This window comes from Anser anser, assembly GCF_964211835.1.
Source record: "Anser anser genome assembly, contig: HAP1_SCAFFOLD_338, whole genome shotgun sequence".
In the NCBI taxonomy this organism is placed as follows: Eukaryota; Metazoa; Chordata; class Aves; order Anseriformes; family Anatidae; genus Anser; species Anser anser.
The window spans coordinates 72501-87257 of record NW_028153636.1 but is presented as its reverse complement, the minus strand read 5'-3'; the positions used below and the strand labels follow the sequence as shown (position 1 = coordinate 87257).

General features: G+C 65.0%; 2 protein-coding genes across 2 annotated transcripts; both read right to left on the bottom strand.

Moving 5' to 3' along the window:
- Window positions 1-3: 3 nt before the first annotated feature.
- On the bottom strand, window positions 4-4032 carry LOC310891737 (voltage-gated potassium channel KCNC3-like; the record flags this gene model as incomplete). The annotated part of the gene is given in 3 exon segments (XM_083853976.1): window positions 4-525; window positions 3319-3533; window positions 3536-4032. Coding segments are annotated over 3 exon segments (1089 nt in total), but the record flags the coding sequence as incomplete, so codon positions are not given.
- A 727-nt stretch (window positions 4033-4759) lies between these two features.
- On the bottom strand, window positions 4760-11554 carry LOC310891736 (cathepsin D-like). Its single transcript, XM_083853975.1, has 9 exons — window positions 11422-11554; window positions 10125-10251; window positions 8958-9081; window positions 8303-8421; window positions 7868-8067; window positions 6762-6884; window positions 5896-6061; window positions 5430-5528; window positions 4760-5013 (listed from the first exon to the last, which is right to left on the bottom strand). The coding sequence occupies exons 1-9, from the start codon at window positions 11481-11483 to the stop codon at window positions 4852-4854; spliced, it is 1182 nt and encodes a 393-aa protein (XP_083710101.1). The 5' UTR covers window positions 11484-11554; the 3' UTR covers window positions 4760-4851.
- Window positions 11555-14757: the final 3203 nt, after the last annotated feature.

The following is a 14757-nucleotide window of genomic DNA, read 5'->3' as shown; positions in this document are numbered from 1 at the left end:
GTAGTAGATCATGGTGGCGAAGATGAGGACGCCCAGCGCGAGGAAGATGACGAGGAGCAGGAACTCGTTGGTGCTGGCCCGCAGCGTGTGGCCCAGCACCCGCAGCCCCACAAAGTGCCGCGTCAGCTTGAAGATGCGCAGGATGCGGACGAAGCGGACGACGCGCAGGAAGCCCAGCACGTCCTTGGCCGCCTTGGAGGAGAGGCCCCGCAGCCCGACCTCCAGGTAGAAGGGCAAGATGGCCACGAAGTCGATGATGTTGAGGCTGCTCTTGACGAAATCCCGCTTGTCCGGGCAGAAGCTGACGCGCATGAGGAACTCGAAGGTGAACCAGACCACGCAGGTGCCCTCCACGTAGGTGAGGAAGGGCTCGGTCTCCACCTCCACTGCCACCTGCGTCCCCGTCCCGTTGCCCACCGCCACTGTCTCCGTCTTGTTGATGACCCGGTTGAAGGCCTCGTGGGTCTCCAGGCAGAAGGTGGTGATGGAGATGAGGATGAAGAAGAGCGAGGCAAAGGCCACGTACTGCAGGGAGGAAGGGTGGGGGGAGTGAGAGGGGGTCCCGAGACCCTCGACCCCAATAAAATGCCCCCTGACCCCAAAAAACCACCCCCCGACCCCAATAAACCGTGGAGGAAACCACGGGGAGGACCACAGAGGAAGGTGGTGGCGATGAAGAGGAGGCAGAGGAAGACAGAGGCTGTAGCCTGGTGAGGGAGAAAGCCTGAAAATCAATGGAGGGCACAAAAAAATTGATGGGGGGGCCAAAAACCAATTGGGGGGACCATGGAGGAAGGTGGTGATGAGGACGAGGAGGCAGAAGAAGATGGAGGCTGCAGCCCTACGAGGGAGGAAACCTGAAAAAACAATGGAAGACCCCCCAAGAAACTGATGTGGGGCCCCAAAAAACAATGGGGCCTTAAAAAATGATCGGGAGACCCTGAAAATTTGATGGGGGCCCCAAGAAATAGATGGGTGGGGGGCACAGAAAGGCAGGAGAAGCACAGCAGGAGGCAATGGAGATGAGGATGAAGAGGAGCGAGGCGAAGGCCACGTACTGTGGGGAGGAAGGGTGGGGGGTGAGAGGGGGTCCTGAGACCTCTAACCCCAATAAATGCCCCTACAACCCCAATAAACCACCCCCTGGCCCCAACAAGCCATGGGGAAGACCATGGAGGAAGGTGGTGAAGATGAGGAGGAGGCAGAAGAAGATGGAGGAAGCCTGAAAAAACAACGGAGGGCACAAAAAAATTGCTGGGGGGGGCCCAAAAAATGATGGGGGCCTCAAAAACCAACAGGGAGACCCTCAAAAAATGGATGGGGGCCCCAATAAACGATGGGAGGACCCCCAAAACCAATGGGGGGGCCCACAGAGAGGTAGGGGGAGCAGAGCAGGAGGTGACAAGGATGAGGATGAAGAAGAGCGAGGCGAAGGCCAAGCACTGTGGGGAGGAAGGGCGGGGGGTGAGAGGAGGTCCCGAGACCCCCGACCCCAATAAAACGCCTCCCCCCGACCCCAATAACCCCCCCCCCCCCCCGGCCCCAATAAACCAACGGGGGGACCACAGGGGAAGGTGGTGATGAGGAGGAGGAGGAGGAAGATGAAGGCCACGGCCCTAGGAGAGAGGGGGCCCAAAAAAATCGATGGGGGCGGGGGGACAACAAATCCAGGCTCCCCCCACAGACGAGGGGGGGAGCGCAGGAGGTGGTGAGGAAGAGGAGGGAGGATGAAGGCCACAAAATGCAGGGGGGGGGCAATAAATGGGGGGGGGGCAATAAATAGAGGGGGGGGGGGGCAACCAAAGCATCTGGGCCCTGGCCTAAATATTGGGGGGGGGGGAATAAGGACAAGGGGGGAGGGATGTAGGGCAGGACAAGGAGGGGGACACAGGGGACGGTATTTTTGGGACGGGGGGGGCACAGAGGGATGGGAGGGCACGGGGAGGATGTAGGGCAGGTGCAGGAACGCAGGGGGGGATGTAGGGCAGGCGGGGGGGCCTGCGGCGAGGGGGGGGGGGACGGGATGGGAAGGATGTAGGGCACGCGGGGGGGGGACCACGGGTGGGGGGGGGAGTGGGCCAGGAGGGGGGAGGGGGGCACCGCAGTGCAGTCCCGCTCCCCCCCCCCCCGGCCCCGCTCTGCTGCGGCAGGATCGGGGCCAGCTCCCGCCGGTGCTGCCAAGCCCCCGGGGGGGGGGCCGCTATTTCCAGCCCCCCCCGCCGATTCCACAGCCCAGCCCCCAACTCCGTGTCCCCCTGTCACCCTCTGTCCCCCCCCCCTCCATGTCCCGCAGTGTCCCCGGTGCCCCCCCTGCAGCGCTGCAGTGTCCCTGCGCTCCCCCCCACCGTGTCCCCAACCCCTCACAGCCCCCCCGGGACCCCCCTCACGACCCCCCCCAGTTCCTTCAGAGACCCCTCAGCCCCCCCCAATTCCTTCAGAACCCCCTCAGATGGCCCCCCCCCCCCAACCAGGCTCCCCAATTCCTTCATCCTTCACAGACCCCCCCAAGGACCCCCTCTGCCCCCCCCAAGTCCTTCGGAGCCCCTCCAGCCCCCCCCCAGGACCCCCCTAATTCCTTCAGAGCCCCTCCAGAGCCCCCCTAGCTCCCCTCAGGACCCTCCCTCGGTCCCCCAATTCCTTCAGAGTCCCCCCCAGGTCCCCTTAGGACCCCCCCCCGGTCCTTCAAAGCCCCCCCAGCCCCCTCTAGGTCCCTTCAGACCCCCTCAGGATCCCCCCCCCAACCTCCCCAGGACCCCCTTTAAGTCCTTCAGAGCCCCTCCAGCCCCCCCTAGGTCCCTCCAGGACCCCCCCACCCCCCTCCAAGCCCCCTCTATCCACCCCCAATCCCTTCGGAGCCCTCTCAGATGCCCCCCCCCCCATTCCTCCAAAGCCCTCTATCCCCCTCCCCACTCCCCCTAGCCCCCTCCTCACCCCCCCAGCCCCCTCCTCAGCCCCCCCTTCCCCTCCCGCCCCTGCCATCCCCCTTCTCACTCCCCCTAGCCCCCTCCTCAGCCTCCCTAGCTCCCACTATCCCCCTCCCCAATCCCCCTAGCCCCCTCCCCATTCCCGCCATCCCCCTCCTCGCCCCCCCAGCCCCCTCCCCATTCCCTCCTCGCCCCCCCAGCCCCCTTCCCATCCCCTCCTCGCTCCCCCAGCCCCCTCCCCGCTCCCCCTCATCCCCCTCCCCATCCCCTCCTTGCCCCCCTAGCCCCCTCCTCGCCCCCCCAGCCCCCTTCCCATCCCCTCCCCGCTCCCCCAGCCCCCTCCCCATCCCCTTCTCGCCCCCATAGCCCCCCCCCCGCCCCCTCCCCATCCTACCCTGGCCATGCGGGACGAGTAGGGATCCTCGAAGAGCGCCCAGACGCGGGGCCGCCACCGCCGCCACCAGCCCCCCGGGCGCCCCTCGTCCAGGCACAGCCGCTTCAGCTCCGCTCCCCCCGCCGCCTCCCCTCCGCCGCTTCCTCCACCTCCACCTCCTCCTCCTCCTCCTCCTCCCTCCCCGCCGCCGGGCTCCGGGCTCTCGAAGCTGTCGCGCCTCCCTCGGCGTCGCGGTGCTGCCGGTAGTTCATCCAGCAGCACGCCTCCACGTCGGTCTCGTCGATGCCCCAGAAGGCCAGCTCCTCCTCGAAGAGGGGCCCGCACACGTCGGCGGGGCAGTGCAGCTTCCCGGTGCGGTAGTAGTTGAGCACGTAGGCGAAGACGGCCGGGTGCCGGTCGAAGAAGAACTCCCCCGCCGCCGCATCGTAATCGAACCGGGCGGCGGCGCCGGGCTCCGCCAGCCCGGCCAGGCGGGTGCCGGGCAGGGTCTGCAGGGTGCTGCGGTACGTCTCGTGCCGCACGCCGCCCACGTTGATCACCACCTTGGCTCGTTCCGCCTGCCACCCCATGGCGGGGCCGCCGCCCGACGGCCCGGCCCCGGGCCCGGCCCCGGCTTCGCTCCCGGCGCCGGCTTCGGAGCCGACTCCGCTCCCGGCCGCCGCCGCCGCCACCGGAGCGGCGGCTGCCGCATCCCCGCGGCCGCGCCGGCGCCGCCTGCTTCGCGCCGGCGCGCCTCTGGCCACGCCCCCGGCCACGCCCCCTCGGCCGCGGCCACGCCCCCGGCCACGCCCCCGGCCACGCCCCCCTCTGCCGCCACCACGCCCCCGGCCACGCCCCCTCCTGCCCCGGCTCCCCGCAGCCGCCGAGGCCCCGCCCACACGGCCCCGCCCCCCGCGTTGAGGCCCCGCCCCCAGGCGCGCTCAGGCTCCGCCCACGCGGAGGGGAAGGGGAGGGGGAAGGGGAAGCGGGAGGGGTGGGGGGTGCGGGGGGGGAACTGGGAGCACTGGGACGTACTGGGAGACGCACTGGGAAGGAACTGGGAGCACTGGGGGCTACTGGGAGACTTACTAGGAAGGGACTGGGAGCACTGGGGGCTACTGGGAGTCACTGGGAGACCTACTGGGAAGGCACTGGGAGCTCTGGGGCTTACTGGGGGCTACTAGGAGCTACTGGGAAGGCACTGGGAGCACTGGGGCTTACTGGGGGCTACTAGGAGCTACTGGGAAGGCACTGGGAGCACTGGGAGACGTAGTACAAAGGAACTGGAATCACTAAGGGCTACTGGGAGGCTTACTAGAAAGGAACCGGGATCACTAGGGGCTACTGGGTGTTACTGGGAGCTACTGGGAAGGCACCGGGGGCTACTGGGAAGGCACTGGGGGCTACTGGGAAGGCACTGGGAGCACTGGGGGGGGGACACACACACACGCTGCCAGGGAGCCCCCGGAGCAGAGCCTTTATTGGCGGCACCGGGAGCCGTACTGGGAGCACTGGGCCGTACTGGGAGCTCTGGGCCGTACTGGGAGCGCCGGGTCAGGTGCTGGGCGCCAGCCCCACGCGCTGGTGGTCGCGGTCGAAGACGGCGTAGTGCCGGGCCAGGAAGACGTCGCCCAGGATCCAGAGGGGGCCGGCGGGGGGGGGCACGTCCAGCGCCATGAAGCCGCTCACGCAGGTGGGGGCGCCCCACTGCGACACCTGGGGGGCACAGGGGGGGTCGGGGGGGGCACGGGGGGGTCGTGGGGGGGGCGTAGAAGGGACATGGGGGGTGGGGGGGGTTGGGAGGGGACGTGGGGGGGCGTGGGGGGGACATGGAAAGGACATGGGGGGCGTTGGGGGATGTGGGGGGGGACATGGGGGGAGCGTGGGGGGGTGGGGGGGTGGGGACACGGGGGGGACATGGGGGGGGCATGGGAGACATGGGGGGGTGGGGGGGTGGGGATGTGGGGGGGTTGGGGACGTGGGGGGCATGGGGGGGACATGGGGGGGACGTGGGGGGGGGTGGGGCGTGGGGGGGCATGGGGGGATTGGGGGATTAGGGGACACATGGGGGGGTTGGGGATGTGGGGAGACATGGGGGGGGCCACGGGGGGGCCACATGGGGGGGCACGCACCTGCAGCACGTAGTGCTGGGGGCCGAGGGTGAACTCGCGCCCCCCCAGGACGAAGGTGACGTTGGGCAGGGAGGGCACCTTGTCGCAGTCCAGCAGGTACTGGGGGGCACGGGGGGGGACAGCGCCCAGCTGGAGGGACGTGCCCCCCCCGAACCCCAGGGACCCCCCCAACCCCTTCAAAACCCCCCAGAACACCCTCAGCCCCCCCCCAGCACCCCCTCAGCCCACCCCCAATCCCCCCCCATAACCCCATCCCCCCCCAAACCCCCCCAGGACCCCCCCAGGACCCCCCCCACATCCCCCCCAACCCCCCAGGACCCTTCCCAACCCCCCCCCCAAGCCCCCCAGAACTCCCCCAACCCCCCCCAAGTCTCCCCATACCCCCCTGATACCCCCCCAGATCGCCCCCAGGACCCCTCCCAATCCCCCCCCTCCCCTAACCCCCAGCCCCCCCCCGGCCCCCTACCTGCCCCCCCAGGGCGCGGGTGCCCCCCAGGGCGCGGTGCAGGGCGGCCACGTCCGCGCTGGGGCCGGTGACCAGCGACGTCCCCGTGTCCACGATGGCCTCGCAGCCCCCCCGGCACAGGGGGGGGTCCCGGCACCCCAAAGCCCCCGGGGCCCCCACCGACACCCTGCGGGGGGGGTGGGGGAGGCGTTGGGGGGGGGGCAGGGGGTATTTGGGGGGGGAACGGGCGTTGGGGGTGCCAGGGGGTGGTTGGGGGGGGATTTGGGGGGGCTGTTAGGGGTTGGGGGGCAGTTGGGGGGTGTTGAGGGGCTGTAGGGCCCCCACCGACACCCTGAGGTGGGGGGAGGCACTAGGGGGGGTGCAAGGGGTATTTGGGGTGGGGTCGGGGGGATGTGGGGGGTGCCAGGGGGTGGTTGGGGGGGCTGTTAGGGGGTTGGGGGGGCAGCTGGGGGCAGCTGGGGGCACTGTTAGGGGTCTGGGAGGGGGCAGTTGTGTTTTTTTGAGGGGGGTGGGGGGCTCTTTAGGGGACTGGGGGGCAGTTGGGGGGGTTTTGGGGGGGCTGTTAGGGGGCTGGGGGGGCAGTTGGGGGACATTGGGGGGGGGTGTAGAGTTTGGGGGGGTCCCGGGGGGGTCAAAGATTTGTGGGGGGTCAAAGACTTGGGGGGGGGGGTCAAGGATTTCGGGGGGGGGGTGTCAAGGATTGGGGGGGGGTCAAGGATTTAGGGGAATTAGAGGGGTTTTGGGGGGTCTGGGGTTGGATAAAAGGGGTGGGGGGTGTTGGGGGGGGCTGTGCGGTTTGGGGGTCGTGGGGGGGTCCCAGGGGGTCGCGGGGGGGTCCCAGGGGGTCGCGGGGGGGGGGGTCTCACCGCTCCATGTGCAGCTGCCAGTAGGCCGGGCGCGTGACGGGGACGTAGTGCAGGGGGCCCTGGAACTGCGTCTCGTTGATGCCCCCCAGCAGCAGCTCCCCCCCGTCGCCCCCCGACGTCCCGCTGCGGGGGGATGGGGTCAGAATGGGGGGGGTGGGGGGGGTGGGGGCTTCAAGGGGGGGGTTGGGGTGCGTTTGGGGAGTGTCAGGGTCGTGTTGGGGCTGTATCGGGACCATATTGGGGCGCATCTGGGGTCATACCGGGACCACATCAGGGCCATATCGGGGGATATATGGGACCATACTGGGGCCATAACAGGGGATTTATGGGACCGTACTGGGACCATACTGGGGCCATACATAACAGGGGATCTATGGGACCATACTGGGACCATAACAGGGGATTTATGGGACCGTACTGGGACCATACTGGGGCCATACATAACAGGGGATCTATGGGACCATACTGGGACCATACTGGGGCCATACATAACAGGGGATTTATGGGACCATACTGGGGCCATACATAACAGGGGATCTATGGGACCATACTGGGACCATACTGGGGCCATACATAACAGGGGATTTATGGGACCGTACTGGGACCATACTGGGGCCATACATAACAGGGGATCTATGGGACCATACTGGGACCATACTGGGGCCATACATAACAGGGGATTTATGGGACCATACTGGGGCCATACATAACAGGGGATCTATGGGACCATACTGGGACCATACTGGGGCCATACATAACAGGGGATTTATGGGACCGTACTGGGACCATACTGGGGCCATACATAACAGGGGATCTATGGGACCATACTGGGACCATACTGGGGCCATACATAACAGGGGATTTATGGGACCATACTGGGGCCATACATAACAGGGGATTTATGGGACCATACTGGGGCCGTGTCAGGGCCATATCGAGGCACACTGGGGACCGTATCGGGACCGTATCGGGGCACATTTGGGGTCCTATCGGGACCGTATCGAGCCCATATCGGGCCCGTGTTAGGGCCATAGTGGGACTGTATCGGGGCCGTATCGGGGCCATATCGGGGCACATGTGGGCCCATCTGGGGCCCGGCACCGTGCCTGCGGAGGCGGAAGGCGAAGACGTTGTCGCGGAAGAGCCCGCGGCGCATCATGTTGTCGAAGACGGGCACGGCGGGGCCGGCGGCGGCGCCGGGGAAGGCCAGGCCCAGGACGCCGTCGAAGCGCGCGGCAGCGAAGGTCAGCCCCGGCAGCGCCACCGCCTCGGCGAACGTCTGTGCCGGCACCGTCACGTTGGACACCTGGGGGGGGGGGGGACACAAATCCCAAAATCAGCCCCCCCATTTTTTGTTTAATATTTTTTTTTCTTTTTTTTTTTTTGGGGGTGGGTCTTGGCGAACGGCTGCAGCGGCACGTTCGATGCCTCGGGGGGGGGGCTCCCACCCCCAAATTAACCTCCCCCCCCCCCCCCGTCTTTTTTAATATATATATATATATATTTTTTTAATTTTTGTGTGGGGGGGTCCCAGCCCACACCTGCAGCGTGTCCTGGCTCAGGAAGCCCCGCAGGCTGCCGCTGCCGTAGTGGATGGAGAACTCGGAGCCGTTGGGGCGGTGGGTGCGGGACAGCGCCGAGTAGTAGTGGGGGTGCAGCCCTTGGGGGGGGGTGGGGGGGGGGCACGAGGGTCAGACCCCGCCCCCTCCGATAGGCCCCACCCCTCCTATAGCCCCGCCCCCTCCGATAGGCCCCGCCCCCTCCATGCCCCCCCCCATGGCCCCGCAGCCCTACAGCAGGCAAAGGGTGGCAGCGAGGCCCCTTCCCCCCAGATGGACACGCCCACTTCGGTAAGCCACGCCCCCTGCAGAAGGACACGCCCCCTACGGAAGCCACGCCCCCCAGCAGGAGGCAGCTCTGCACTGGGACCCATCCTGGCCCCGCCCCCTCCTGCCTTGGCTCCGCCCACCCCTGCTCCAGGCCCCGCCCCCGATCTCAAGCCCCGCCCGTCTAAGCCACGCCCACTCCCCTAGACCACGCCCCCTCCCCAGGCCAGGTGCAGCAGCTCAGCACAGAGACCCTCCCTGACCCCACCTTCCCCCTTCCAGGCCCCGCCCCCTCCCCCCCGGCCCCGCCCCCTCCCCCCAGGCCCCGCCCCCTGGCCCCTCCCCCTCCCCCCAGGCCCCGCCCCCCTACAGCAGGCCAGGTGCAGCAGGCAGCAGCGGGCCGAGGGCACCCAGAGGTCGGCCGAGCCGGTGTCGAAGATGACGCGGAACGGCTGGGGGGGGGTCCCCAGGGAGATGGTGCCATAGTACTGCGCCTGGGGGAGGGGGGGGGGCGGCACCGCCTACCGTCACCCCCCCGGGGGCCACAATCCCCCTCATCCATGACCCCATAACCCCCCCATGTCCCCTTCCCCCCCAGCGTGTCCCCACAATCCGCCCATAACCCCGCATGCCCCCCCGTCCCAATAACTCCCCCATGTCCCCATAAACTCCTCCATGCCCCTAATAACCCCTCCGTTCCCCCTTAACACCAACATGACCCTATAACCCCCCTCGTGCCCCCATAAACCCCCCTCCGTGACCCCATAGCCCCCAGCCCCCATCCATAACCCCATAACCCCCCATAACACCCCCCCCATGACCCTACAATCTCCTTGGGCCCCCATAATCTCCCCCCATAATCCTCCCCCGTAACCCCCCCCCATGATCCCTATAAACCCCCATAACCCCACCCATGACCCCACAACCCCCCATGACCCCCCCAGCCCTCCCCATGACCCCACAACCCCCCCATAACCCCCACCCATGACCCCACAACCCCCCATGACCCCCCCCAGCCCTCCCCATGACCCCACAACCCCCCCATAACCCCCATCCATGACCCCACAACCCCCCCATGACCCCCCCGGCCCCCCCCATGACCCCACAACCCCCCCATAACCCCCACCCATGACCCCACAACCCCCCATGACCCCCCCAGCCCCCCCCATGACCCCACAACCCCCCCATAACCCCCATCCATGACCCCACAACCCCCCCATGACCCCCCCAGCCCTCCCCATGACCCCACAACCCCCCCATAACCCCCACCCATGACCCCACAACCCCCCCATGACCCCCCCAGCCCCCCCCATGACCCCACAACCCCCCCATAACCCCCACCCATGACCCCACAACCCCCCCATGACCCCCCCGGCCCCCCCCATGACCCCACAACCCCCCCATAACCCCCCCCATGACCCCACAACCCCCCATGACCCCCCCAGCCCCCCCCATGACCCCACAACCCCCCCATGACCTCCCCCATGACCACACAACCCCCCCACGACCTCATAACCTCCCCCCCCGCCCCACTCACGTCCATGTAGTTATGCAGGCGCTGGGGGGCTGCTGGGGGCCCCCCCACCCCGCTCCGTACCCGGGGCCCCCCCCACACCTCAGGGGGCAGCCGGGGGCGCACCCAAGGGCCCCTTTCCAGGGGGATGCTGGGGGGGGGGGGGGGCGTTAATTAGGAGGGTGCTGAGTTAATTAGGGGGGAGTTAATGAGGGGGGTGTTAATGAGGTTAATGACCTTAACAAGTGTGATGAGGGGTTAATGAGGTTAACCAGTTAATTGGGGGGGGCAGTGGGGTGGGAGCCCGGGGCCACCCATGGGGCTGCCCAGCCACTAATTAGCCTAATGAGGCTAACGAGGCTAACAAGGCCAAAGGGGAAGAGGAGAGGCCATAGGGTGCTCCTGGCCTTGGGAGGGGGGGTGGGTGGGGAGAAGGAGTTAACGAGAGGTCCTGGGGGGGGGTCCCGGGGGGTCTCCAGAGGGTCTGGGGGGGGGGATTAATGGGGTTAGGGGCTCCGGGGTCAGAGGTCACGCGTGGGGTTACACCCGCGGGCGGGGTCAGGCCCGAGCGGGTCGGACCGGGCCGGTGGCTCCCACCCCCGCGTCCGGCTGGGAGGGCCCCTCTCCCTCCCAGGGTGCCGCCACCCCATAATATTTTTCCCCCCCCAAGACCCCAAATCACCTTGGGGACCCCGGTGTCGTGTCCCCCCCCCCCCCAAGCTGGTGTCACGTGACCCCAGCATACCCCGGGGGGGGGATCCTACGGTAGCCCCATTATCCCCCCCCCCAAAAAAAAAGGGCAGGAGGTGTCACAAGGACTGGGGTGTGCCCCCCCCGTGTCACCCCCTCTCCAAGTGTCGTCCCCCCCCCGGTGTCCCCAAGCACCGGGATGTCCCGCCCCCAGGGATTCCCCCCACCCCAGGGATCCCCTCCCATGGATTCCCCCCCAACCAGGGATTCCCCCCCCTCCCTTAGGGAATCCCCCCTCCAGGGATTCCCCCCCAAGGTGTCCCCCCCCTCCAGTTGTGCCCCCCCCCACTGTCTCCCCCCCAAGGTGTCCCCCTTCTCTCCAGGTGCCCCCCCCCAGATGTCCCCCTCCCAAAGTGTCTCTCCCCGCCCCGTGTCCCCCTCCCCAGGTGCACCCCCCCCCCCAATGCCCCCCCAAAGTGTCATCCCCCCCACAAGGTGTACCCCCCCCAAAGTGTCCCCCCCAGATGCCCCCCCCCCCCGGTGTCCCCCTCCCCAAGTCTCCCCCCCGGTGTGACCTCCCCACAGATGCCTCTCCCCCCCCCCCCCAAGTGCTCCCCCCCCCCCCACTCACCGCAGCACGGCTCCGGCCCCGGCCGCCAGCAGCAGGAGGTGCCCGAGCATGGGACCCCCCATGGCCACTCTGCCCCACCCCGTACCTGGGGCGCCCCCTCCCCACCTGCCCCCGGAGGCCCCGCCCCCGGCGAGCCCCCATTGGCTGCCAGCACGCCCAGGCCCCGCCCCACCCCGCCCAGGCCCCGCCCTCCACGTGGGGAAAGGGGAAATTGGGGGGGGGGGGGGGGCTCAAAACCACCCCCCCCTGCAACCAGGGGGGGGCCCCAACACTGCCCCCACCCAGCACTGGGCGGGGCTATGATGTGGCCACGCCCTCACAGGTGGCGGGGGGGCCTTGAAACTGCTCCCCCACATGGGGGGGGCGTCTCGAAACCGCCCCTTCGTGGGAAGCCCCGAAAGAGTCCCACATCCGGGGGAGGAGGGAACCCCAAAATTGGGGGGGGGGGAGGCCCAAAATTAGGGGTGGACCCATAATTAGGAGGAAGAAGCCTAATATTTGGGGGGGAGGCCAAAATAGGAGGGTGGGACACCCCAAAATTAGGGGGGGACCCCCGAAATTGGGGGGAAAGCCCCAAATTAGGGGAAGGAACCCCAAATCTGTGGGCAGAACCCCAAAATTGCGGGGAAGAACCCTAATATTAGGGGGAAAGGCCAAAATAGGAGGGTGGGGGACCCCAAAATTCGGGGGGACCCCCAGAACTGGGGGGATCCCCAAAATTGGGAGAAAGAACCTTAATATTAGGGGAAAGGTCAAAAAAGGATGGTGGAGGACCCCAAAATTGTGGGGGAAAACCCCAAAATTGGGGGGAAATCCCCAAAACTGGGAAGGACCCCCAAAACTGGGGGGGAACCCCAAGGTTGGGAGGAAGAACCTTAATATTAGGGAGGAAAGCCAAAAAAGGATGGTGGGGGACCCCAAAATTGTGGGGGAAACCCTGAAACTGGGGGGAAAACCAGAAAAAAAAAACAAAACAAAACGGGGGGGGGCAAAGGGGGGGGTGAAAGGGGTAGGGGGCAAATAATGGCGTCCTACGGCAAGTAGCGAGGCTCAATATTGCGGGAGACTCTGGGAAATGTAGTTCGTTGGCACTGGGTTTCCGGGAGGCCATGTTGGGTTCCCAGAGCATGCCGGGAGTTGTAGTTCCGGGGAACCCATTTTTACCTGGCGGCCATGTTGAGAATACAGGGAATGCTGGGAAATGTAGTTCTCCTGCACTGGGCTTCCGGGCGGCCATGTTAGGTGCCCAGAGCATACCGGGAGGTGTAGTTCTCGGGCACTGGACTTCCGGGAGGGCACGTTGGGGGCCCAGAGCATGCCGGGAGGTGTAGTTCTCGAACACTGGGCCTCCGGGCGGCCATGTTGGGAGTCCGGGGAATGCTGGGAGGTGTAGTTCCTGGACTCTGGGCTTCCAGGCGGCCATGTTGGTTACTCAGGGCACGCCCGGAAATGTAGCTCTCACCCACTGTGTTCTGGGTGGCCACGTTAGGTTACCGGGGAAGCCCGGGAAGTGTGGACCTTCTGTGTAGCCATGCTCAGTGACAATGGCGCACCGGGAGGAGTGTCCTACACTGGGAGACACTGGGAGCTTCTAGGGAGACCCAGGGGTGTTGGTAACAGACGATGAAATATACATTTATCCAATGAATATTGCTTAATATGTGTTACATTTGCTATGTACTGTGCCTGGGCTGCGCTTGGAAGATGCAAAATATACGTGCAAAGATAGCATGAGAGAATGCACCGATTCATGATGAGGAGTAAGGAGGAGGACTCAAAGAATGCCAAACTTGCAAGACATCTAGATAACAGGGGCCTTTTGGACCCTGGGAACTGGGTCAAACCAACCTTATAGTTTGGTCTGAGACCTAGGGCTCAGAGAGCATGCGTAAGAAGAAAAGGTAAAAAGTTCAGCTGTGATGAAGACATCTTACTTCATCCCGACGACCACTACAGAGGGATATGCAAGCGCACAAGGACTGATAAGCTAATTAGCATACGAAGCGGGGCTAGGCGGAGCTAGGAAATGAATATACATAGATGTTTTGTAAAACTTAATGCATATGTAATATTTTAGGTGATAAAAGAAAACTAAGTGAACAAATCGGATGAAGTTAGATTTGGGCAGGCATGCCCCTAACTTCCGGCGCCTAATAAAAGCACTTTCATATAATCACTTTGTGGATTATGTGTCTTCGTGAATGCTCATGGGGGGGGGGCTATACTGCTCTCTACAGCACATTGGAAAGTAATGGTATGTATTGAGAGGACACAGGAGTATACTGGAGGGCTATGGGAGGGCTGACGGCTGCACTGGGAGGCATCTAGGGAACCCTAGAGGACACTGGGGGGTCACTGGAAGGCTTTCTGGGGGCGCTGGAGAGCACTGGGGGGCCCTGGTAGAACTGCGGAGGACCTACAGTACAGCTAGGGTTAGTGTCAGGGTTAGGGTTAGCATTAGGTTAGGGTTAGGGTTAGAAAAACTGGCATGTTGTCTAGGGTCCTACTTAGGCTTTGGCTCAGTGTTCCAGTTAGGGTTATGTTTAGGGGTGTTTGGAAAGAGAGAAGGTGCAGAGTCCTGTTGCGTGTGGGGTTGCATAAAGGTTCCCCAGGGGAGCTAAGGGTTAGGGTTAAGGCTGGCGCCTCCGCCATTAGGGTTAGGGTTAGGGGTTGGGGTTAAGGGTTAGGGGTTAGGGTTAGGATTAGGGTTAGGGTTAGGGTTAGGTTTCGGATTAGGATTGGGGTTAGGGTTAGGGTTAGGTTTCGGGTTAGGATTGGGGTTAGGGTTAGGGTTACGGTTAGCGTTAGGGTTAGGATTAGCGTTAGGGCAAGGGTTAGGGTTAGGGTTAGCGTTAGCATTAGGGTTTTGAGTTTAGCATTAGTATTTTTAGGCCTAGGGTTAGGTCTAGGGTTAGGCCTAGGGCTAGGATTAGGCCTAGGGTTAGGTCTCGGGTTAGGGTTAGGGTTAGGGTCAGGGTTAGGGTTAGGGTTAGGTTTTAGGGTTAGGGTTAGTGTTGCGGATTAGTGTTACGGTTAGGATTTGTGTTAGGGGTCAAGGTTCATAGGGGTTAGGGATTAGGCCTTATATTAGGGCAGAAGGCCTAAATAGGAGGGTAGTGGATCCCAAAATTGGGAGGACCCCATCCAAAGTTGAGGGAGGCGAAGCCTGAAATTAGGGTTAGGGTTAGGGTTAGGGTTGGGGTTTAGGAGTCAGGGGTTAGGGTTTAGGCCTAGGGTTTAGGGTTAGGATTGTTAGGCCTAGGGTTATGCCTAGGGTTAGGCCTAGGCCTCGGGTTAGACCTACGGTTAGGCCTAGGCCTAGGATTAGTCCTAGGG